This window comes from Polyodon spathula, chromosome 2, assembly GCF_017654505.1.
Source record: "Polyodon spathula isolate WHYD16114869_AA chromosome 2, ASM1765450v1, whole genome shotgun sequence".
NCBI classification, from domain to species: domain Eukaryota; kingdom Metazoa; phylum Chordata; class Actinopteri; order Acipenseriformes; family Polyodontidae; genus Polyodon; species Polyodon spathula.
In genome coordinates, this window is record NC_054535.1 from 72,356,730 (window position 1) to 72,381,452 (window position 24,723).

Below are 24,723 nucleotides of genomic sequence, written 5' to 3' on the forward strand. Positions count from 1 at the left end.
GAAACAGCCCAAATGGTTTTTCTGCAGGGTTTAGTTCAGTAAGACACACTTACAACATATGCAATGTGAGATCTTCCAATGACAGTGGTGCTCTTCTCAGATACTTCTATCGAAAGCAAAGAACCAGAAGCCAGTTTTGGTCCACCATTCCCAGTCACTGACACCAACACCCTCACTTGTGTTGTTGCTGTAGTGATCCCATCAGTCACAGAGAACTCCATGCTGTCCTCTTCTGTGGTTTCCCCATCGTGTAAATACTGAAGGGTGTTCTGGGCGATATCGTCAAACATAAAGGTGTCTCCTGCAGTAGATTAATAGAACATTAAGATATTCTGCAGAAACTATATCAATGTCTGTTTTTAGGTATAATGTATACTGTCCTGCACTTGCTTTTTCTAAGGCAAACGGACATAAACTGCTCAACACCAGCAGCACCCATTCATTTCTCCTCAGCAAATGACAAATTCCTGAAGACTTTCTTGAGTGGAAAAAGTTTATAACTAAGACAGCTTTCCAGGTGATTAATTATTTTGGGAGTTCTGCCTGATTCTGTCAAGTGCAAGTTGTAAATGGCCTGTTGTCCTTAATCCCAAAATACGCACGGTAGGCTCATAAGACATGGTACAATATGGTGTGACATGTTGTCTTCTAAAAAAAAGGAAAATAAAAGAGAACAGCTGAACAGTTATTTTAAATCAAGCAGTTTTAAAGGGGCAGTTTCGATATTACCAGCTTTAAGAAAGGGACAAATCAAAAAGAACCTGGGAATGCTTGAACTGAAGAAAAAGTATCTAGCCCACAGATTCCTTTTTAATAACTGGGGGTAAAGAACTAAATACAGTATCAACAACTAAATACATGAAAACTTGCCACTTCTCATTTGAGTCTGGAAGCCATAGTCAGACTTCATCAAGCTGCCATGCCGAGGTGCCTCCACTAGCTCAAAGATGAGGTCCTCTGGGGCTGTATCTGCATCACTGACTGCCAGCTGTTGACCTGGGGAAAGAACAGTTGTCCCAAGGGTTACAGTTTAACTAAAATCCAAAATAGAGCTTGAAAAATATGTTCAGTTCTATCAATATATTAAGGCTTAAGGCTTAAGGCTTTGATGTTAAAATTATCAAAGCTATTTATAACTACTGTATAAATATATTATAACAACCTCAGAGGTACAGCATGGCAACACATATCCACTTAGAGGGGTTCACAGGGGGGAAAGAGAACGGAATATATGCTTCTTTCTGAAAAAGTGGACTACAAGAGTGAAGAAGCCTGACGTATGTTTGTCTTACCTACAGGTACTCTGCCACCCTGGCTAACCTCAATGGAAGGATCAGATATTTGGAAGACAGGCGACTGCTGATGGTTAGACAGCAAGTGAATAGTAAACTCCATTTCTGGAGTGGTGTGTTCTCCATCAGACACTAAAACATAACCAAAGTGGAGTTATTGTAACACTGTTTTCTAAACAGATTCATCATGTTAAACAAGCACCATAAATAAAACAGGCAATGCTGCAATAGTTGGCAATGCCTCAACATAATTGTATTTAAAAAACGTTAAATGCTGAATCCCTTATTCATCATATGAAACATATTGTATCTCTGCCATTATGCAGTAAAAAGATCCAGTACCCTTATATGAAAAAGTAGTGTCACAGATACACTGTTAACAGTACACATTAGATGCAGTTTTGGCTTTGATACAGATTATCTTTGAAATATGCTGCATTTTTTATTCAACTAATTTTAGCATCCTTGCTGCACCCATAACTCAATCAAGTCGTATAATTCACTTCAAGGATGATGAATTTTGTTTAAACATTTTGTTCTTCACAATTAGGGATAGTTGTCATTTAAAATGTTTTCTTAGTTTTCTAGTGAATGAATGTAGGGATGTGGTGAAGTAAAGAGCAGGAAATTGAGCTATGATAATGTACTACACAGAGAAAGACATATTGAATCAATCCATTATTGGTACACCAGGTTTACGCAGGGCAGTTTTCAGTATATTTACCAACAAGCTTGTAAACTCAATTGGTACGTTTATTGAAATGATTATTACTGTATGTATAAACTGACTATACTTTGGAAGATTACCAACAACTGTTCTTTGTCATTAGTAAGTAAAACTGTTTTTAAAATCATAAAATGAAGCCCACATCATTGCCTTCTTTTCAGCTTCTTTTTTTCGTTCACATGCCAAAGCTTTTTATTTGGTGGCACACACAAGGCTGATGAAGCCCATACATTGCGTTTTACATGCTGCAGTCTTTTTAAATCTGCAACATATAAAATGACATGCCTGCAGCAGTACAAGGTCTTAGTGACACATCCTTTACTATTATCTCAATAGAATATTTATATTGCTCTAAGTGTAAACCTGAGAACAAAAGTAGCCTGATCATTACATGCCTATGGGGACACATGTATTACTATACATATTTTGTCTGTGGTTTTCTATTTCCCCAGTGGAATCTTTACAAAGTGCAAATTAACGTTAGATTGATAATAGAACTATATGCTGCTACACCTATAAAGTTTAATATGTATTTAAAGCTGGTGTCATTCAATATGAGGGTTTTTTTTTTTTTATACAAGACAAATAAGTAGATGCTTCTGATCCCAATATAGATATTGAAACCTGATACCACATTAAACCAGTGAGACATTCACTACTTCACCCAATTATAACCAAAGTTAGATCGTTTCATACCATGCCAATGTTTTTAGTCCTTTTGATGAAGAATACTAACATTAGTCAAGTAGAAAGGACAGTCATTAGGAAACAATTAGCGATCAGTGAAGTGGGTACTGGTGTTCTTTACAGATGTGATTATTTTTCTTAGTAAATGGGTTTGAAAAGAGGACAGTTGCTAACTAAGTATTGACCCAGAACCCAGAGGTGCAGTATTATACTGATACCTGTCAAATAGACGTTCACTGACTCAGGTAGACCTGGAGAAATAAGATGTTGTTATTAAGAAGCTAAACCTCAATATAATTTAAGCTGACCTCTACTTTTTTGCACATCTATTTGCAAGTTCACCTTAGTTAAACATACATGAAAACATTAGACATTAGTCTAGGAGTTAGACATTAAACACCTCAATACATCACTTGGACGTACAAAATCCAACATTCGGACAAACACTTTCTTCAGTCTTAACATGTTATTTTTAAAACGCATGTCTGTTTGTACAACTAAAACGTTAATGGGATAAATAAAATCTACATAAATATAATCATGTTATTACAAAGAGTTGATTTTTCAGGAAAAGCGCATTTTTATTGTCTTATTTTTATTTATTTGTTTAAATAGTTAATATTGTATTAACATTAATTTAAACAATTTACTTCAAGTACTGGTATGTTAAAAATCCAAAGCATTATAATTGTCCTTAAGTAAGTGGTATGATTTCTGAAGGTCAGGTCTCACTCACCTGTGAATGAATAGAGGTAAAGCTCTCGGAGGTGGGAGGGTGCCATGGGGGGCCTGTACAGGATCTGGCCTTGATTAATTTCTGCCTGAGTGAAAAACTGAACTGGGGTGTAGGGCCTATCCTGGTGTTCAATAGCACCTGAAAGAAACAATAGAATAATATCATCCAAGAGACCTATTTCTTCATTAATATTACTGTCTTGATTGGTCTGTACAATTTACAAAAAAAACAACAACAAGAAAAACATTTAATTTCTGAAAATAAACATCCCCTGTGAGTTTCTCATCTCTATGATAAAACAACAACAATACAATAATGCAACAAACAATGAATACACGTAAAGTAGCCTCAAATCAGTGCTGTTTTTTCAAGAGACGATTGGTATCTTTCATAATTTATCACCTACGTAGCTGCTCGACAAACTCTTACCTTGCCCCTGCGCCAGTGGTTTGGTGACATTATAGACAAGCTTTTCGCTTGGAGTTTCTGTGTCCACAAAGGAGAGTGCAGCAGGTTTAATCACTGTGATGCGATCTTCAAGAGCCTGTAGATTTAAAAAATACCTCCACACAATTCCAGTACATACCGAGGGATTGAAACGTCTATTTTATTCTAAAGAACGTATAAAAGCCCTAGACTGTCAATGTGAACCTTGCAGCTTAAATAACAGTACCGTTTTCTACAGGGTCGTAAAGCAATAGCAACTTCAGTGGGTTCCTGCTTTTGCAGAGACATTTTTACATAATGAAATGCGTTTTGAATACACTGTAAACATGTACTAAACTGACAGATCTTATCAGCTTGTAACCTAAGAAGGGACTTTTGAACAGCGCCTTTCCTTAACAGCCAGTCCCTGTCAGTTAATTTAAAAGTCACTCATTATCATCAATCCTGATTTTTCTTCATTTTCTAACAGACCGAAAGGAGGCATGTTGATCTTACTGTTATTTGTAGGGTTGTTCCTGGAGACAGCTGGGGGAATCCTGGTGTCTGGGGCATCACCCCAATCCTGAATGTGTGGATGTCGCTCAGTGCTTGCTGTGGCTTTCCCCCAGTCGATACCTATAGAAGTCACATGAAAGGGATGGGTTAGCAGTGATGTGTATTCTCTCAACAGTATTCAAAATATATGTGGATGAGTGGCAGAACATGCAAGTAAAAAACTTGAACATCCTTTCTTCTGTACTGAGATACTTTTTCTCATGTGGGAATTAGCCATGCCAGATTATTATGAGCTTTATTTTTAGATTATTATTTTTATTTTTTATTTTTTTAATCTACAGTATAATGTGTGATATTTACTTGCTGAGACATATTTTGAAAGTAAAAAATTATACACTTGAATTGATTTTGGCTGCTTCTTATAATATGCAACCCTTCGGTGTTAAAAAAACAAATTAAAGAAAAGAAAAGAAACAAACACTAGTTTCTTGTTCAGGCAAGTTAAATATTCTTGGAGCACATTTTTATAGCGAGTGTAATTAAAGTAATGAAGTTATAGAGTATGGAAGATTTCACAAGTCAAACAGAGTCAATGTCTCATTAATCCAACTTGACGTAGCTGAAAAGGCAGCAATGCCAAATGAATTTGCCTACCGGTTTGTAAACTGGCAAAATGTCATAACACACTGGGGTCTAAAGTATTTCAATGACTTAAACAGCACCGGGCCTCCCTTCAAACTTGTAAACCTTTTCCGAGTTTGCCAAACCTCGTCTCTGCCAGAATGTACACACATGCACGCACACACACCGTCTTTTTAAATAATTGAACAAGTATACAGTCATAATACAAATATAAAACAATAAACAAAACACACGGTGGTTCGCCGACATCTATCTACAAAATAAAACACAATAAACAAATACAATAAATAACATAGGGACAAAGGGGGAGACCCCGTTCTAAAAATAAACAAACTAAATATATATAAGGAGGGCGTTCCTACTACCCTGATACAAAGCCATTACCATAAAAGTGAAAAACAAATATATACTGAGTATAAAAAGAAACTTAGCACTTATATTTGAGCATCAAAAGAAAGGTATCACTTATATCTGAGCATCACAAGAAACGTATTACTTATATTTGGACAAAATTCACTAGATTACAAACTCTGTTTTAGAGCAGGTGCAGTGACTTTTTATTGTGCTGATTGACAATCGACACCACGAAGATTCTGCAAAATGATCTGTCGATCTTGGACAGGTGTTGTGAACCTTGGTCTCCCAGTCTGTGGCCTGTCGTTGACAGAGTGTGTTTGGTTATACCATCTGGGCAGGTTTGCAATTGCTGTCTGTGAGCTCCCAAGATGGCGAGCCACAGTACGCTGCCCTAGTCCATCCTCCAACATGCCGATTGCACGAAGGCACTGCTCTCTTGACAGACGTGGCATATTGCTTTTTTTCTGTGATTTTCTTTAAAACTTTTATTCAAGATAGCAATTCAGCAGCTGAAATCACTCCATACCCAGCGTCCAATTAACTGTCTCACTAAACAGGTGATTAAGGGCACATGCTTCAGTCATAGTAACTCAAGCGTGTCATGGTCAAGGATGAATGATCGAGTGATTAAAAAGGAACCAAAAATTTTCATCAATGTCCATCATTTATATACCGGATTTTATATAAATATGTTATAATAGTGATAAGTTTCTTTTGATGCTCAGTATATTTCAAGCCTTTTTTAAATTGAACTGCTAAAACCAAAGCCCCCAGTTTCACCTGGAACTGGAAGGTGTCACTCGGAGCCCCTGAGCCAGAATGCCTGTACCACACAATGCCATCATTGACGTCCTGTTGGGTGAATGAGGTGGTGGCAGTGGCTGCTCTCCCGTCAGGCAAACGCTGCCAACTGTCTGCTGGGCTGTCGGCTGGCATCGGCACCAGCAAGATAACATCACCTAAAAAGCAGCAGAAGCGTGAACTTAACATTTTAATAAGGATGTTTCTTGGCAGCTATGACCAAAAGTTTTGCATCACCTAGAATTTTAGGATTGAGACATAAATTAAAAAAAATAACCATATGAACATAATTTTGAGCTTTTATTTAATATCATGCAATCAAAGAAACTCGCAAGTTATGACGAAAGCCCTAATAGTAGTATCGAAAGCTCTAATAGTATTTCATGTTAAATTTTGAAATGTCAAATTCTTCACCTTTTTTTCATTAAGTATATGGAAAATTACAAACTGGTATGTAATTCAATATGTTAACGTAACATTGTTCAGCAGGTTTCATTCGACTTTATTAAGCAAATTAGTTAATTCTACAGGATGATACAAAACATTTGTCCAGAGCTGTGTCACATTGTTTTTGGGCCATATAACATTGATAAGTTACATTTTCAAAATATGAAACAAAAAGTAATTTCTGTAAAACAAATGATATAATTACCAAATCTGAGGCTTTCTTTGGAAGAAGTGATCGTGTAGATAATCTCCGAGTCACTGGAGCCCCGTTCTTCTGCCTTTAAGTACCTGCTTGTGATTTGTAGCATTCCACCCTCAGGCACCAAGGCTAATGAGTTGGACAGCAAATGAGGGCCTTTATCATGCTGTGCAAATACAATATTTGTAATTAAAGTTTGTTATTTGTGGTTTACATTTGTGCACAAACTATGCTTGACTGAGATTTGTGTTACAGGCATGTCACAGTTGTATTAAATACAGTACATGAACAGATAAATTATGTTTTCAAAATACATTTACATGTTAAATGGCTGCCATAACTATAAGTTACACAACTTTAAGGCTGTACCAAAAAAATGCAGCCATAAACAATAATGGTCTATGTGACCCCCCCACCCTCACTTCCTCTACAGTAAACAGAGGTTATCCAGCAGTCTTCAATGACACGAAGGCCTGTTGAATAGTAGTAGCAGGTGTGGAGCACTGCAGTGGAAATTCCATTCTGCTGAACTGGGACTCAGGCAGTACTGTGTACATTCTTCACTTTCTGAGGTGCAAGATGATAAACATTGTTCACATTCAAGGAACCAAATTCCTAAGATGTTTATCAGGGTGGCTCAGCTTAGTTGAACAAGTCTCAAAAAAAAAATAAACACAATATAAAGTAAAACGTGCTTCTGCAGGGGAAGCAAAGAGTCTGCCAATCTGACATGCAGAAGGCCATTGAGCCCTGACCAGACCTCTCTGCCCAGAACATTATATGATCAGAGAAGTTCTAATGAGTGCATGCAAACCACACAGCCCTGACTGACAAAGAGCAGCATGATAAACTAATTGGTCTCTTTCAGCACTTCAGCACTTAACGAGACAAAGATGTTTATTTATTAGCGCTTAAATAAACGAATCACCTATATAATAGTACTGCTGTTGAAGAAGACAAAGAGGCTGGAATTTGAAGAACAAAACTGAAGGCTGTCAAAAGTTTTATTTTACAAGTTATGATTAAAATCTCAATACTTGTTGTATTCTCTTTTTTCTTAACTTTTGACCACAGCCTTCATTGTTGTTTAGTTTTTGGAGCTTCAGATAAAATACACACTGCCCCACAATCAATCAAAACATATACAGAACATTTACACAGGTGTACATTCTTGCCTGAACCTAAGGATTACACGACCAGAACCACTAGAACCAGAACTATAGCCATGATCAACATGAGCACTAAAATAATATTATATTTCAGATATCCATAAAGTTATTTTTGTATGTTTAGTTTTCCTTTTCTGTATTTTGCCTGTTCACTAGACAATTACATGCCATGCTTTGACATGTTCTGTACCAATAATTAGTGCACAAAATCAGTAAAGTAGTAGTAACTAACAATCCACCTCCACAATGATGCCACGGTGTCTGCACTTGCATGTTATGTTGTGGCAAGAGTACCGTTAATTAATGTCTCTCACACGGGGCAAAAGAACCCCGAGCATCACTCAAAGACAAAGACTAAGCATTTCAATGTCCCAGGTCTCTCACCCAGGACCACACAATAGTTTAGGGTCTCCCAAGCCAAGGCAGGCTTTAAGCTTTCCATACCCTGATTATCGTTTTCTTCCTTTAGAATACAATGTACTGGTAGTGTAAAAAAAAACTCCAGGCAGTAGCGTTAGCATTGGTGTATAATTTATAATACGTTAGAAGAAAGTTTTTTTAGTTTTTTTTAGTGGATGTCAAATGAAACAAAAAACAGCAGTACAGTGAATTTGCGCATTGGAATTTCTTTTGTATGTGTTTATGCTCTACTCCAAATTTCAATTGCCAGTGCAGCTCAGGCTTGACCACTCAAGGCCATTCTTAATCTCAGTTTAATCATGGCTGCCAGGGAAGGAAAGGCCAGCTATTGTTCACAAACTCTTCAGAAGAGCCAGTTTGCTGAAGGTATTAAGATTAAATGAAAGGCAGGTCATTGCTGGAACACCTGGTTTCCCAGGGTTGAGAAAGGTTACTGTTCACACGTAAATCAACCATAATGAGTTTTTTTTGTTTTGTTTTTTATTTTTTTTACAATTATTTTAATTTATTTTCCAATTTTTCTCCCAATTTTGGAATGTCCAATTATTATTTAACCTGGCCACCACTGCAACCCCCGAACTAACTTGGGAGAGACCAAGACGAGCACTAAAAGTCTTTCACCAAGGCGTTATTTGGCTGCTTCAGTATTACTTCATTTAAAGTTAATCATTATAATGTTTAATCGAAGTTGAGTAAGTGGCGAAACATAGGTGTTTTAAAACATCTTATAACCAAAGTTGCAGGTAAAAAAAATCCTTCAATATTTTGTCCTGGCAGTACAGTTAATCAACATATTATTAGTATTTGTGTAATATCTTTATTGTGACAGATAGTGATTGTCACTGCAATTTAACAAACACCGACAATGGGTGGGACTTCCCACCTTGGTTTCTCCAGCTACACAACAAGTGGTGTTTATGGCCAAACTAACCTTGACCTACACATGTAGTTTAATCAAAACTGGACAAACGGTTCACCAAAAACTTCTTACTCTATATTCAGCGCATTTAGAATGTCCAGCATCTTAAGAGACACAGGTTTCTATACTGGAGGAACATTTATCAAGTTACACAGTTGAATTAGATTAGATTTGATTTCTGTATACATAATATAACCACCCACATGAAGCCACAGGCCCCACAACCTCATTAAATATCTTATTAGAGATCAGTAACCGGCCTATCAATGCAATTTATCTGGATGATTCCCCTATGCAAACTTTGGGGGATTTAAATGATATTAGTATTTAACAATGTCATTATCATTCAAATGATCTCTGTGATTAATTCAGTTGGTGTTATAAAGGCATTTGTCAACACAAAAGCATTTGGAATGTAATATGAGAATTACTATCAAAGAGAACTTGTGCAAATCTTGTCTACAAAGCCTGGAGCTAAGGCAGCATTTGAATCAGTGGCAGAGTTTGGACCAAGACCAAAAGACTCCTTCTGTCTAGACATCTTGAGAGACAAGGCCTGTCTTGTAATGGTTCCCCGGGCGATTGAGGAAAGCTGATCATTAAATAAGAAAACTGCCCTGGATGCAAGCAATGCACCAGGGGGAGGTTGGCTACACAACTTCACAACAAGTTTTCTTAGTGTCATACATGTCCTGCACCAAGGACATAAACACACATTGCCGGTGTGTTAAAAACAGGTCATCATGACAACAACAGCAACTATAAGAGGACCTAATAGCACGTGACCAAGCACATGTTAAACAAAATCATCAGCTCAGCTAGTCTCTTCACAGCTTTCCATGACCTACAGTATATTCACCTTGTAAGCAATGTACTGTTCTGAAGATACTGTATAGGTTTCATTAAGCCATCTAAATCAGCAGAACACTTTCAACAGTTCCTTTTGACACCCTGTTTTTCAGGATAAAGATAAAAATGTGAGTGTGGCATATGAATAACCGCCTCAGCTCTATCCCTGTCGCTGGGGTTACACATTTCCCTGCAGGGGATAATAAAGATATCCTGTCTTTCACTTTGATCAGCTAGGCTTGTCTGAGAACCTTTAACCCTGCAACCCAAAGTAATTACTGCAGTAACTGTGATATATGTACTTTTTATGCTGTGTAATTCAGCCATCAGAATGGCACTGACAGATTAACTGGGCATTCTTGTCCTTTTAAGAGAATATGGGTGCCCAAATTATTGTAGGGGAATGCAGTTTACAGTGTATGCTCCTAACCTTTTGATTAATCGTAATCTTGAGTAAAATGTTCTGGAAGCTGTGGCCATCATTCATCTGCAGAAGCACCAGGTCTTGTTGGCTGTCAGTGCCATCGTGAACGTACTGCAGCTGCCCACGCTCCAGGTCATCCGGCCTGAACTGCTGCACAGCCACGTCACCATGGAGACGGACCAGGCGGCCATGCTTGGGAGGATCCAGCACCATGACCAGAATGTCTTGAAGATTGTCATCATCTTCAATCTTCAACAGCAAACTGGAAATGGTAACAGCTTCTCCTTTGTTGACCAGCAGAGCTTCATTTGTCAGTACATATGGAGCCTATAAAACAAAAAAAACAAAAAAAAAGTTACACTAACTATTTTAGTTTTCATTTTTAAAATAAATCCCTACATATTCCAAATGGCCACTAGACGTAACATACCAGGTTTACATTAAAACTTCTTTGGAGGCGCATGTACTGCATAATCGTCGCAAACCAGTTGCAAACGAATCGGAAGTCTTGTGTGAAATGTACTAAACAAGTGCAATGCTGTTAGCAAGTTTAGGGAATGCTTTGCGGCAGCAGTTTTTCCTTGTGATTCAAGCTTAAATGAATATGCAATTATGGGCATTCCTGCAGAAAGTTGCAAAAAGGGATCTCAAATATTATAAGATATACAAAAACTGCCAGCAATTGCGACACTTAGAATTGCATCATTTTGTTCAGAACATTTTAAAATATATTTTAAAACTGCAGTAATTGTTGCTGATATTTCCCAGTCCGCTTTTTATTGTGCATTAACAGTTGTGCTCAATTCATTTTTGAGGCAAACAACGAAAAAAAGTATCTAATTTTCAAAACATGGAGGGTGTACTTACAAGCCTTATATTTCTAGTTTCCCCAATGTGTTGGGAGCAATAGAATGCACACATGTGCCTCTAACCCCTCCAGCTCTTTCTAAGTATCTATATAGGACCAAGATCTATTTTTTGTCAATTGTCTAGGGTACTACATAGACCAAATTAAAAATAATAATAATAATAATATTAAAATAATAATAATAATAATAATAATAATAATATCACCAATGTGTACAATGCAGCAGCATAATTCATTGTGTATTACTGGTAGGCTAATGTAAAACAAAAGTGCGGTATGTATTCATTTGATTTTACTGCAGTACTGTATACTGTACAGGCCTACTGTACAGATTTATATTTTTACATAATGTAATGTGTAGCATGCCCTACCCAAAACACATTCATGTTATTTCAGCGCATTGATTTACATTTAAAATGCACTGAGCACTATAAATGTATGTGCGTGCGATTTTATTGTATTGTTTTTAAACCCAAGACCTCCTTATGTCGGAAAAACATGTCCAGCTTAGCGAAGGGCTACTGTATGATTATGAAAAGCTTACTGCGGATGAAGGTGGGAACCCCACTACAGAATCTGATGGGATTAAACTGCCTTTCAGTTTTATACAGAATGGTATTAAAATAGGTAAAATGAAGATGGAACAGAATGTGGTGTACAAATGATGTTTACATTTAACAAAAACAACATTATACTTTGGACACCCTCTGCTTTTTTAGGTTTCCTTCGATTGTTGCTGAATGACCTGTATCTTCAAGTCAAAAATGCAAGATGATGCAAAATATAAACTGTTTAAAACTTGCTTTCTCTTTGCCAAACCACATGAAATACTTCAAGACTTATCATTCACCTGAAGTGGATCGCTTGTATCCCAGGGCCAAACATTGGTCATATATTTATTGCTGACTTGTTTTGACTGTAAAACTAGCATCAGTGGTAAAACTATGAAAACAATGGTGCCTGAAGACTCCTTTCAACACGCTCCCTCTTGAGTTCTTTTACCTACAGCTTTAAACTAGCTGTACCAACCCTATTAGCTTAGGCCACTGAGGTGGTGAGGAAGTTTTTATTCGCTCCTTCACTTTTTAATTTGGTGTTGTGTATAAGTGCTCACTAAAAAGGAGAACAGTTAAACTGTAGGTAACTAACAACTGTGTAGATACAATTTTACTGACTTGCCAATTCACCTCAACCACAGTCTCTGCATCGTAACTGTTATTTTAACTTAACAAAAAAACCCACAAAGTTAACTAAGCTGCCCACAAGTAGCTGTAGTAAGTTTCAGCATTTCATTAGCTATGTCTATTAATTTGTACACGTGCCCTATTCTCTTATGGTATTTTCTCAAGAGCAGGGCTGATTATGTGCCAGCAATGTCATGAAAAAAACAAACAAAAAAACCCACCAATGAGTAACAGGAAAAAAATGGCAGTAATCATCATGCTCAATACATCTCTGAACAACAATTAAAAAACCTTGCAGGTTCATTACATTGAATCAGTGCAGCCTTGGCTGCTCATAGTGCATCCTCCTGGGTTGTATTTTGTTAGACCCAGCTGTAAATGCTGCAGGAGAGCAACAAGACACTGGCAGACTGCTCAGGTGTAACTTGTTACACTCAATACTTGTCTGGGAGTACACTGCAATACATTTAGTATCTGTAACTCCATACAAGCCCAGGAAGTATGTCATTTCCCACATTACCTGCAGAGACACTGCCTGGACATGAATTGGTTTTGGCTGGGAGAATAGCTGCTGATCGCTGACTTTCAGGATGAACTGGCCACTCCTGAAACAATTCAAGCCAAGTTATTAATTAGCTGTTATCACTTGTGAAGACAGATGTAAATAATCTTGATGAATTTGCTAGCTTATCACCTGATAGACCAGAGTTTAAAAAGCAAGCTAATAAAGTATAATAATGTGACACAAATCATTAGCTTATCTAGTTAATTTTTACCAAATGGTCTAAACATTTGTTGCTACTTAAGACAGGTGGCTGATTATTAAAAAGGTCACTCAATTGTATAAAAAAAGAAACTCTGCTCATATCTACGGTGCATTTTGCTGGCTATGTATGAAACGCAATTAGCACAATCCAACAATGTAGATCAATCAACTGTATTAAATTATTTCAGATTGGTGTGCCTTTTTTCTATAAGTAATTACACACTTAAAACATGGAAAAGCCAAGATCCCTTTGGAATCCAACTCACATACATGTTATTCGTACCAGGCTGTGGGAGCAAAGAATCAATAGCATGATTACAGCACATAAAACTCACTTCGATTTTTCCTTTGCATGGATAAACCGCACTGCCTGCTCCCTGAGGTCTCTGAAAGTAAACGTGTCATCCCTGTTCAATCGCACTTCCTTCCCTTTCACCATCTTCACCAGCCTCCCATTGTCTGGGAGCTGAACAAGGTAGAACATGAGATTCTCAGCACTGGAGTCGGGGTCATGGGCACTCATGAAAGAGAAGTCCAAGGGCTTCGTTCCACCAATCTTCACAATCAAAGTTCCATTCACATGCAGAACGGGTGCTTGGGTGTTTGCTGCAGGAAACCAGTCATAAGTAAGTTTAATGTTATTTGACAGGAGTTTGGGAAGGTTTTTCTGAGAGGTCAAATTCACAAATAAAAACATGAACTCACCTTCACACATTCTGGTTTTCGTGTTGCCATAGAAACCTTGGCCACAGTCAGACGTACAACGGCCATTCCTCAGGAAAGAGTTCTTGTTGCAGCTCTTGCACTGCTGTGCACTCTCACACTCCAGGCAGCCAGAAGAACAGGCTGCAATATAATAATAATAATAATAATAATAATAATAATAATAATAATAATAATAATAATAATAATACCCATGAAAAAGGTTTTCCAATTTGAAAAAAAAAAAAAAAAAAAAAAAAAACAGGACAGAGGTCTTTTTTTAACACATCCTCCTCATAAAATATTTTTTAAACAATTTAAATACCAGTAAACTTAAAAGAAAATTGGGACACCTGTTTCCTGTATTTACCTAAATATTATTTTATACAAACACATATGCAAATTACTGAAACAGTTAATGAGAGTGCTTACTGGTGCATTTTCGCAGCGACTGATCCATGAAATGCTGTTTCCCACACTCCCGCACACACTGTCCCCTCAGCACAGCGTAAGGTTGTTCACACAGCCTACATTGATTAAGTCCATCACACACCTGGCAATTTTCATCACATCCTGGTAAAATAAAGATAAATAATGACTGCCCTATGTAGCCAATGATGATGACATCAACTAGCACCATACACAGTACATTCTACAGTGAATCAATATACGGTAAAAACATCCATAATAAACAGCATGTACTAACTCTGGCATCTGTCTCCCTCCTGATAAAAACCCACTGAGCACTGCTCCATACAAGCGCCTTCTTGTAGGACATATCTATCCATGCACTGCAGGCAGTCTGTGCTAAGGGGGCCTTTACAGGCATTGCAGCTCCAGTCACACTCTGAAAAGACATGGGAATACACCAAATAAGAGTTAAGGTGGTTATATTTCTACAGTTAGAGACCTTCATGGAGAAAGCAGTGTTAAAGACAAATGCAAGGCAGTGACTTATCACAAGCCCTTATTTGTAAAAACACAGTTCAGCAATAGAAGATTCAGTTATTTCATGGAACTATATTTTAATGACATTCTGAATTGACTTAAGTATCTGTGGTAGTCGCCGATAGTCAGGACTAGCTATAATTTTATTTTACTTTATTTTCTTTGCAACTCATACACCTCTATGGACTGTGGGATTGTTGTTTGTTTCTTGTATTGATGTATGTTCATACACTTTTTTAACCAATAAAATCAAGGGACCCTACTTTGAAGTATTGAATAGTTTGAATTACAGGATACCCATGACCTATTAAAACAGTCACATTTTCCAGGGATTTACATCTGCATTTTATAAAAAAAAGTATATTATATACAATCCACTACCTCTCTCACAGTTCAGCTGGTTTACAAAGAAGCATCAGGAATGGCTTTTTCAGTCCTTCTAAATAACATTAACCCTGTTCAACAAACACTGTACAGCAGAAGTGTTCACTCAAAATAAAAATAATTGGTAACTGCAAGCCCTCACCTGCTCTTAAAATAAACGTGAAAGTGAATCTTGCTCATTATGAAGCAAACCTCTGAGTGGGTGCCAGAGGACCCAGCTGCCAATAGCCAGTAAGTCTTTGCAGGGTCAGTTTGTTAACTCTTGTTCATAAAAAAGGATTTAAGGTAATCCTGTACAAAGCTACCCCAAACAAATATTAGGAACCAGTTATTATAAAAGAACACTATCCATGTACACGAGCAAAATGACCTTTGCACTAACATACACTTGCATGAAGATTTAAAGAGAAAGATATCAGTGCTTGAACTAACAAGAGGTCATTCCTTTCTTACACCATTCATTCAGTTTTTCTTCATCATCTTTTCTATAATTTTTTTCTTACTTTAGACATTTTGTTATGTAACATGTAATCATTATTTGTATTAAAATGGTATTAGAAGAAAGCTGTTAAATATTCATTTCTAAAATCTGTCTCAGCTAAATGAAAGATATCTGAAGAAATATTGAAACATGGTTAATTAAATCCACAGGAGGTACATTTTCTAAGGAAACCGGGTCTGTTAAGTCTCCCTCCAAAACAAAAAATCTGTCTGTTAAGTTTTCCCCCAAAATCAAAAATCTGAGGCCCAATCCAAAAGTGTCAGTCATGAAAGGTGTTATTGACAGGTTCAGCAAGCCTTCATAGCCACATGTGAAACATTTCTCACCTTTGCAGGTCCTAGAGGTGAAGTCTAGGTAGTACTGCTGGGCACAACTCTCATACTGACATTCCCCGAAGAGCAGGACTTTGTGAGGGTCTCTACAAGATGTGCAGGACCCCGCAGACTCACATGTCAAGCAGTTCCTGTTACACGCTGTAAAAGAAAGAGGTGCATCATTCAGTGTCCTCAAGCGGAAATAGGATATCACGCCCCTTCCTAAAGTATTTATGCTTTTTCATTGACTACATGTACAGCTAACCTCAGAGAATCAGGTCTTACTTTAAGTCCCTCATCTGTTTGCATTAGAACAGAGGTTTCTACAGGCCTGCTGATTAAGGAGGTTTATGGACATGCAGTCTGGTAGGAAAGTTAACATGTAGAACCTGGAAAAATACAAGGGTCAGACCACTGCAAGGCAAAGCAATTGAAAGCCTTTCCTCTAGCAACGCCATTTATCAATTCACTAGCGACTCATTCGGCACGAAGCTCAAAAAGCAAAAGCAGAGTAGAGTTTACTTGGAGAAACTGAACTCAAAACAACCTGCCCACTGAAAGCAAATCCATATAGATAATTACCCTGACAGACACGATTCTCATCACTGTAGTATCCAGAGTAACAATGAGAACTGCACAAGCCACTATGAGACAAGACCAAGCCAGCCTCACAAGAGGTACAATCAAGATATCCTCCTCCACTGCACGTTTTACAAGAGGAAGGACACCCTGGAATAGAAGGGTAAATAGTATATTAACAGGAAGGAACAAATGGCATACACAATACCAACAGGCCGTTAAAATGGCTGTTAAAAACCAGAACCAGAACATAATGCATTCTATATAGTTAAAGCACATCATTTGTGGTAAAGAATGCTGTAAACAAGTTTCATCACAGCTGGATAAGTGGTTCTTTATATATAATTCACAATCACTGTGGCATATCCACAGTACTGTAAAGGAGTTTAAAATAATGTCCAGACTATATATAAAACAGCATTTTTTGAGCCTCAACTATATTCATGTTGCTGGTTTATACTGTCTTACATAGAATCTCTTATCTAGCAGCTAATTTTGATTGTTGACAAACCCCACAATGTAAAAGCAGTATACTGTACTAATATCATTCATTTACAATGTTTACTGTATCTTCCAACACCATTGTTAATCTTACAGGCTAAAGTGTAATAATATACTGTATACAGCTTGCTTTAATTACTTTGATATCGTTCTCCTCCAGCACTGATGAATCTTACTGGCTTTTCCTACTCTTGTTAATGCTTGTCCCCAGGACTGCACCAGAAGGTTTGACTGGAGCAATCAGAAGCTGTCTGAATCTATATTAATGCATTTCCGACCTTGAAGCTGGACTCTGATATCACCACAACCTTGCACGAGACATCTGACCATTTCAACATAGCTGGCTTTTATTTCCGTGGCTGTTGATGGCCATTCACACATTGTAATTACATCAAGTAAATGTGAGGATTGTAAAAGGAAACTAAAACATAAACGGCATGAGTCAAACAACAGATGTAATAGTGGTACTACAAGTAACATGCACTGCTTGGAGTAACAAAAGTAGATGTGCTGTACAAAACCCATTATGATACTTACTTTTACAAGCCCCTCTATCGTTGTAGTATCCTGAGGGGCATTCGGGGACGCACTCCTCACCCAGCAAGAGACCTCTGGGATCCTTACACCACAGACAGACATTGCCTTTGTTCTGCTGGTCAGCCACACAACGCTGGCACTGGGAGTGGCAATCTGTCAAAAGATGTAGAGAATTTACAGTCAAAACAAGAGGGATTTGATCTGCAATTGATGTGCTTTAATGTATGCGAGTTTATCTCTGTGAAAAAGTTCTGAAGTCTGATTACAATAAAAGTATTTGGGCACAGTATGCCTTTAGAGTTGGGTCAAAAGAAAATGGCAGTTGCTTTTTGAAGTACGGTATTTGCTGAAAATATTTATGTTGACAATGTACTTGGCATCCAATTTATAAAAACAGGAAGTGAAAGCCTTTAGTACAGTGAGAACATCCACACACTGCATATTGCTAAAGGCATCTCTCCACAGTTGAACTGTCCTTCTTTGTAAATCTGTAATTCAGACCCCTGGGCGTTGAGTTGGTATTCACCATGAAGGAGACAATGCTAAGACTGGCATTCTCTGAAAGATTACGCAGGATAAATAAGCACATTCACTTCTGAAAAGGCAAATGCCTCCTGCCCTTCCACTGAACTTACAGTACAGAATTCCCAAAGTTTTACAAAGGTCCTTTGTGCAGCAATAGTACCTGCAAGGAGAGTTCTGGGAGACAACCATCTACTCAAATCATGGCACATTATAGGTGCACAATTGCAACAAATTACTGGCTTTTGAGAGAAAAGCGATTGAGACAGCACTGGTTTCTAAGGGTCCGACAGATGGCACAGCACAATGAGTTTTTTTTTTTAGAAGCATTATTCCTGCAATAAAAGAACACCCTGAAATATATTTAACTGCATTGTCATGTGACGCTTGTATTGCTGTACAAACAAACATCATGGTGGTGAATAATGACTTCGATGGGATGTGCTTTTCTGTTGTGTTTTTACTCAATTTGTAACAAGTAGCATGCTAGTTTAAAGCAGTGTTCAGTTTCTTGTTATTCTGAGTGCTTCATAAATGATCTGTTAGTTCTACAGTTGCCTGACTGCCTGTCACCACAGGCCAACGCAGTGATATAAGTAATGCAGTCCCAGTCTCCCTGAAGGCAGCATTGAGATGAACCTTTTCATAAATATTGAAAGCTTATTCCAGCCTTTAAATATTTAGCATGTCTATGTTCGAGAGAAAATGTCAAGCACTGAATGCAACGTTAGGCCGGAGATGCACAAGTAATTTATATTGACCTGTTTGGAAGAAAACCCCAGACTGGAATGGATCTTGAGAGCCAGAATTGCGCACCATTTTCCTACATTCACTAATACGTAGAGAAGGCGACGGCAACTCTTGCCCTTCCTGACCAGGTCTTTGTTTCTGCTATGTTCTAAATTGTTTATTTGAACCAACTAAGCCTCCATCCAGACCCTAAAGCAGGTAAGTGCTTCGTTATACCTTTTAAATCTGGTGCAGAATGACCCCCTCAGGCCCAGGGAGGCATCAAGATAAACAGCAATAAAAATATCTTATCTTTGACTAAACAATGAAGTGATTTTGATTATTTTTCCCCCACAAATTTTAAAGGTCAAAGGCTTCCAATGCTACAATCAATTATTCTTGGACACTAATGATCACTAGTGTAGAATATAACCAATTCAACAACCTCATTTACATTATATCCGAAAAACAGTGGAAGGAATGAGCTATTGCACAACAAAAACATGAAATAACTTTAGTTTTATTTAGATAACACTGCCAATGAAGCCTTTACAAGTGAAGAAGCCAATACAATTATTCATTAGGTCTGTATTAGTTATTTGTATTTATTTTGAATGGCCATTAAAAAATGTATATCCTCTTTTTTTTCCTCTATTCTCTATTTTCCTTCTTGCTTGCTTGCCTGCTTACTTAGTTCCTATGCTGATTTAGGAGGAACTGAAGCAATAACATTCACTGGCTTAGTTTGCAGACCAAAATTTCCAAACCACTATGCAATCTGACAATGCCAACAATAGGGACACAAAGAAGGCATTGAACACTGTCTAGTACTTTCAGTGTACAAATGCCAGGTATCTCCAACCACCATTCCTCGGGAAACTGCGGCTTAAATCTGACAAAACTAATACTTATCAATACCCAGCTGCCCTCGGGGAAGCCAGCACTGGTGTTGCGCAACAGTTTTACTCTCTTTTAAATCAAATTAGTACCTGTGATGAGATTTTTTTTATTAAAAGTCAACATCTAATAATTGATCATGTGAACTGAAAGACTTCGCCCCCTTCCTCTACGTTTGCTTTTTTAAAAATGTTTTAGCTCTAATTATAACTTGCAGACGTTCTGCTAATCCCTTAATCAGCACTAATGGTGTTGCTGTCACTTTCTTTTTCACACATTGACTTAACTGAAGAGATGGCTTGCAGAAGCAAAACTCTGTAAACGTAACCATTCTAATATAACAAAAGCTAACAGAGTTAAAACAAATTATTTGTCCTTTCATTCATATAAATTGCATACTAAGGCAGCATTTTTTTACATCAAATACTGGTGTAAAGTTTTTATGAGATATATGGGTAGAACATTTGAACATCAAAGGAGAGAAAAAACTGTGCAATCATCTCTACAAGCAGGCAAAATAGCAATATTTCACTTTAGAGACAATAGAAAATAACTTGAATAGAAGTAGAGAAATTTGGACTGGGTTTGGATCATTTTGACTGTCATTTCAGTTTTATATCTCCTCTAGACAGACTGAAGTAAGCATTTTCTGATTTGGAAGAATCCTATTTACTTTTCTATGAGATAAAAAAGGAAATTCCTTGAAGTCATAACACACAACATGAAAGGTTTTGTGACTGAGTTCAAACTGATAAAAGGTAATTGCTTGCAGCCACCATGTCTTCATGTGTTAATCATTAATCTCTGTTTCTCCCACTGTGTTTGCATCTTCAGACAGATCCCTGCACGAATGTGACTCAAAGCAGTTTAAAACATGTCTTTCCACTAATCGAAACCATATATTTAACTCTGGTGTTTATCTTAAGATACCCATGGCTACATATTCCACACATCTGGTTAATGTGCAATGGTTTCAACCATTTTAAAAGATATATCAGATAGCAGTTTTCCACATTGCTTTATTTTAACATGGCTACCATTACCACTAGCATTAACGTTAGTTTAACGGCATCTAGATAGAAACAAACATGAAAAAAGATACAAAATATTTCTTTTGGATCCAGTATCCTGCATGGTCATATTTAGGAGACTGTATTTTTTCAACATGCTTTTACCCTTGGGTGCTTATGAATGTTTTATTAATCAATTTGTTAAAACATACATTTGGATCAGCTGGACTTTTATTATACAGTAGTTTGAAAAATGTTATTTTTGGATCTATTTGGAACGGGGTCTGACAAATAAGAACGTGTACATGTTTGATTTTATTTTTCCTTTTAAACAAAACCTTTTATCACAGACCTCATCTCAATTCAGAATTGAACAACCCGAATTTACTTTGCTTAATCCTCACTGAGCATATGTTCAGAAAAGCAAAGAAGACTCCCCTGCAGACTGGTAATTGGAAGATAATGATGGGTTTGTCTGGACTCAGGCACAGGGAAGTCATCTACCAATAATGTAATTTTCCCAGAACCACACAGTGGTCAATAAATATCCAATTCTCAGTGCTGACCACTAAGCCACACTGGATCCCCATGGTAACTCACATTTTCAAATGCTGCTGATCCCATTCAATTAAGCACTGTAAATCAACCTGCTATTTTTATATTCGTCTTCTTTTGTCTTAACAGACTCTTACCAACACAGTACCCAACCGCATTCAAGTACTGTCCCTGTGGACAGCTGGTTCTGCAGTAGCCATTGAGCAGCGTGGCGTGAGGGTGACATGATGTACAGTCAGCGTCAGAGGGGCCGCTGCACTCCTTACAGGATGGATGACAGGCTGGGTAAAAATAACAGGTGAAGTTTAAAATCTAGGACTTCTTATTGATAATACAGTTTGATTAATCTTACCCACAGAATAATACATTCCTAGCATCAAATACAAGAGCTCTACTGTCTTAAAACCCTTTAGGGCCCACCCAATTATCCAATTTGCTCAATTCCATGTTCCCAACTTTGTACATTTCATTGTACATTGTCAGATATGACCTGGCCATGCTAAAATACATTTTATAAACAATAAACAATGTTTTGGTTTTTATTAAATCTAAAAAGCATCTCTCTTTTTCAGTGGTTTTTGTTATCTGTACTAGTCTCATACTTTTTTTTATGGAAGCCTAGTGCGTGCAAATTCTTTTCATGTATGATATGTACTTGTAACCACTATAGTTACAGAGTTATAGGCACAAATCTAAGAACAGTAAAAAAAAAAAAAAAACTGGCAAAAAGACCCTAAAGAGTTAAAAGACCATTAGTTTCTTAAATGCCTGATCCAAAGTGTTTACACAGTGGGAATGTGAAGATGATGCATTAGCCAATGCTTTATGTTATGACATCATTTAATGGAAGATTGATATGGAATCATTTTCCTCACCTTTGATGTCTAATTCATGCTCCTTTTCCAAGCTGGTATCGAACAGAGGCACATTGTTAACCCCCTGATCTCAGCAATATAACTTTATTACCCATTACCCACATATGGAATATATTAACAAGACACAGTGGCCTAACCATAAAAAAAAAACTGAATCACCACAGATAATTATCCAACTTTGCTGGTTAACCCATTTCCGCTGTATAAAGACATTTGATACTGCAGTCAGTGGGTGTGAACAGCAATAAAAAAAAAAAAATTAAAAAAAACCTTGTTACTCTTTCAGCTCAGAGGTTCCAGTTCCACTCTGATTACTGCATAAGGGACAATAGGGAAGTGCACTTACTGTTACAAGCGTTGTCCTGACTATACAGCCGTTCTGGGCACTGCTGTAAACACGTTCCTTCATAGAGGACCGCTGGGGGTGCGCAGGCTGTGCAGTTCTGAGCACTTTTCCCTGTACATGTCATGCATGTGGCATGACATTCTAAAGGTTAGGGAAGAAAGTACAAAACAATCTTAGCTTGACATGTCAATGGACTTGAGGACTTCTAGTAAATACTGCAAATAAGGAGATTTGTCTCCATTCCCAATAGTGCTGCTTTGGTACACCAGTTTATAAACAAGACTTACAAAAACAGAAAAATTGAATAAACAATTTGTCCATATAAAAAAAACTTTGGGCTTAAAGACACTACATAGTAACCTCTAACACTTTTCAACTTAAGCTGCCAGCATTCACAAAAGCCTGAAAAATGAATTGCATTGAGAAACCTACAACATGCACACACTGAAAATGCCATCTGGAGTATACTGTAAACTAGCACTTTGTATAAGGCTCTACTGTTCATGTTTCATTGCCAAAAAATACCCTCACAGCTGGACTTGTCAACATGACATTTTTATTTATTTGTTCGTTTCAGAGCAGTTCATGCAATGGGGTGCAGTTTGAAACATATTTTAGAGCTGGCTGGGACATGTACAGCATCCAGGCAAACAGGTTGTTAAATATGTTCACCTCTCTTGGAATTTATTACTACCTATTTCCAGTTCGTCATAATGGAGATAATCCCTGCATCCTCTTCCATGGCAAATGAATGAAGCATGGTAGCCTAAGGAGTCACTGCATGTGTTTTAACATGCTCATCCTGCTCATTCACCTTTGAGCAAACAATATATTGGAACTTTTTTTTAAATATGACTTTTTCATTTTTGATACCTACCTGTATTTTGGCTTCACCACTTGAATGCAATTCAGAAAACATTCTCATAACAGTTTTAAAAAAATGTGTGCATGCAAGAATAGGATATTTCCAAGATGTTTGTGCAAACAGCATTTTTAAATAAATAAATATATTTCTCTGCAAGTTTTACACCCTGTCAAGCCCCCGTGATTACAAATATTTTATAAATTATGTTCCCTTTCTGTAATAAGCACGTTATTATCTTGGCCTGAATTGCATGTCGACACATTGGATACGGTTAGATTAAGAATTTTAACAAAGGGCTTGTATACTGTAGAAGCATGTAGGTTTATCTAGGTTGATCTAGAAGTAAGTGCCAAAATAAACAGGACCTAAATTAGAATGGAAATCTCTGAAAATATATAAAAGCTTTTAACATATATATGGAACATCTGTGGAACAGCCCCCAGTGTTAGGATAGTACCTTGAAACTAAGGGGCATTAAGATCTTCATTCTACCTTTGCATATGTTGTGAGTGTCACGGTACAGCTGGGGTTTACACTGGGAGACACACACTCCTTGAGGGAGCCCGTTTTCTTTCCGATGGGAGTGCAGCACCTCTTCTGGTTTCAGGCACCGGGTGCAGTCAGAGTGCTTCGGACCCACACAGGAGCGGCAGATCTGGTGGCAGGCTAAAGAGAATGGTAAAACAAGTTCTAACAAATATCCATTAAAACATACTTTATTATTTCCTTTTTTTAATTCATTGTAGGTTTCCAAAACATTTTCTTCTTACTCCTGGAGTCTCATTTAACCTTAAAAAACTGATTAAAAAAAAAAAAAAGAATTGTAATGGATTTGACCCTAATCAGTTTCCTTGAAAGACTTTTACGCAAAGGTGAGGCCTTCTACGTCATGGGTTTCAGTTACAAATGCAACCAGCACAGTAAAGAGACCCACTGGTAGTGGATGTTAGGACTGCTTATTGATAAATATAACGCATTTAATAAACTATGTCTTTTTATATTGATTACACTGAATTCCAGGTCGACCG

At 37.4% G+C, this 24,723-nt stretch overlaps 1 protein-coding gene across 2 annotated transcripts in view; it reads right to left on the bottom strand.

Moving 5' to 3' along the window:
- Window positions 1-24,723, bottom strand: part of LOC121300073 (extracellular matrix organizing protein FRAS1-like) — a 108,192-nt gene that overhangs the window by 28,048 nt on the left and 55,421 nt on the right. Inside the window, exons 18-38 of one of the 2 annotated variants that reach the window (XM_041228459.1) lie at window positions 24,188-24,361; window positions 22,831-22,971; window positions 21,747-21,890; window positions 17,897-18,049; window positions 16,862-17,008; window positions 16,292-16,438; window positions 14,838-14,978; window positions 14,564-14,704; window positions 14,135-14,275; window positions 13,765-14,035; window positions 13,184-13,268; window positions 10,618-10,938; window positions 6,837-6,996; window positions 6,164-6,342; window positions 4,385-4,504; window positions 3,872-3,986; window positions 3,443-3,580; window positions 2,925-2,957; window positions 1,293-1,424; window positions 871-996; window positions 54-301 (exon numbers count right to left, since the gene is read on the bottom strand). In XM_041228459.1, coding sequence (XP_041084393.1) covers window positions 54-301; window positions 871-996; window positions 1,293-1,424; window positions 2,925-2,957; window positions 3,443-3,580; window positions 3,872-3,986; window positions 4,385-4,504; window positions 6,164-6,342; window positions 6,837-6,996; window positions 10,618-10,938; window positions 13,184-13,268; window positions 13,765-14,035; window positions 14,135-14,275; window positions 14,564-14,704; window positions 14,838-14,978; window positions 16,292-16,438; window positions 16,862-17,008; window positions 17,897-18,049; window positions 21,747-21,890; window positions 22,831-22,971; window positions 24,188-24,361 — 3,257 coding nt within the window. The remainder of the gene's footprint in view (window positions 1-53; window positions 302-870; window positions 997-1,292; window positions 1,425-2,924; window positions 2,958-3,442; window positions 3,581-3,871; window positions 3,987-4,384; window positions 4,505-6,163; window positions 6,343-6,836; window positions 6,997-10,617; window positions 10,939-13,183; window positions 13,269-13,764; window positions 14,036-14,134; window positions 14,276-14,563; window positions 14,705-14,837; window positions 14,979-16,291; window positions 16,439-16,861; window positions 17,009-17,896; window positions 18,050-21,746; window positions 21,891-22,830; window positions 22,972-24,187; window positions 24,362-24,723) is intronic. The other variant, XM_041228468.1, reaches the window with a different exon arrangement.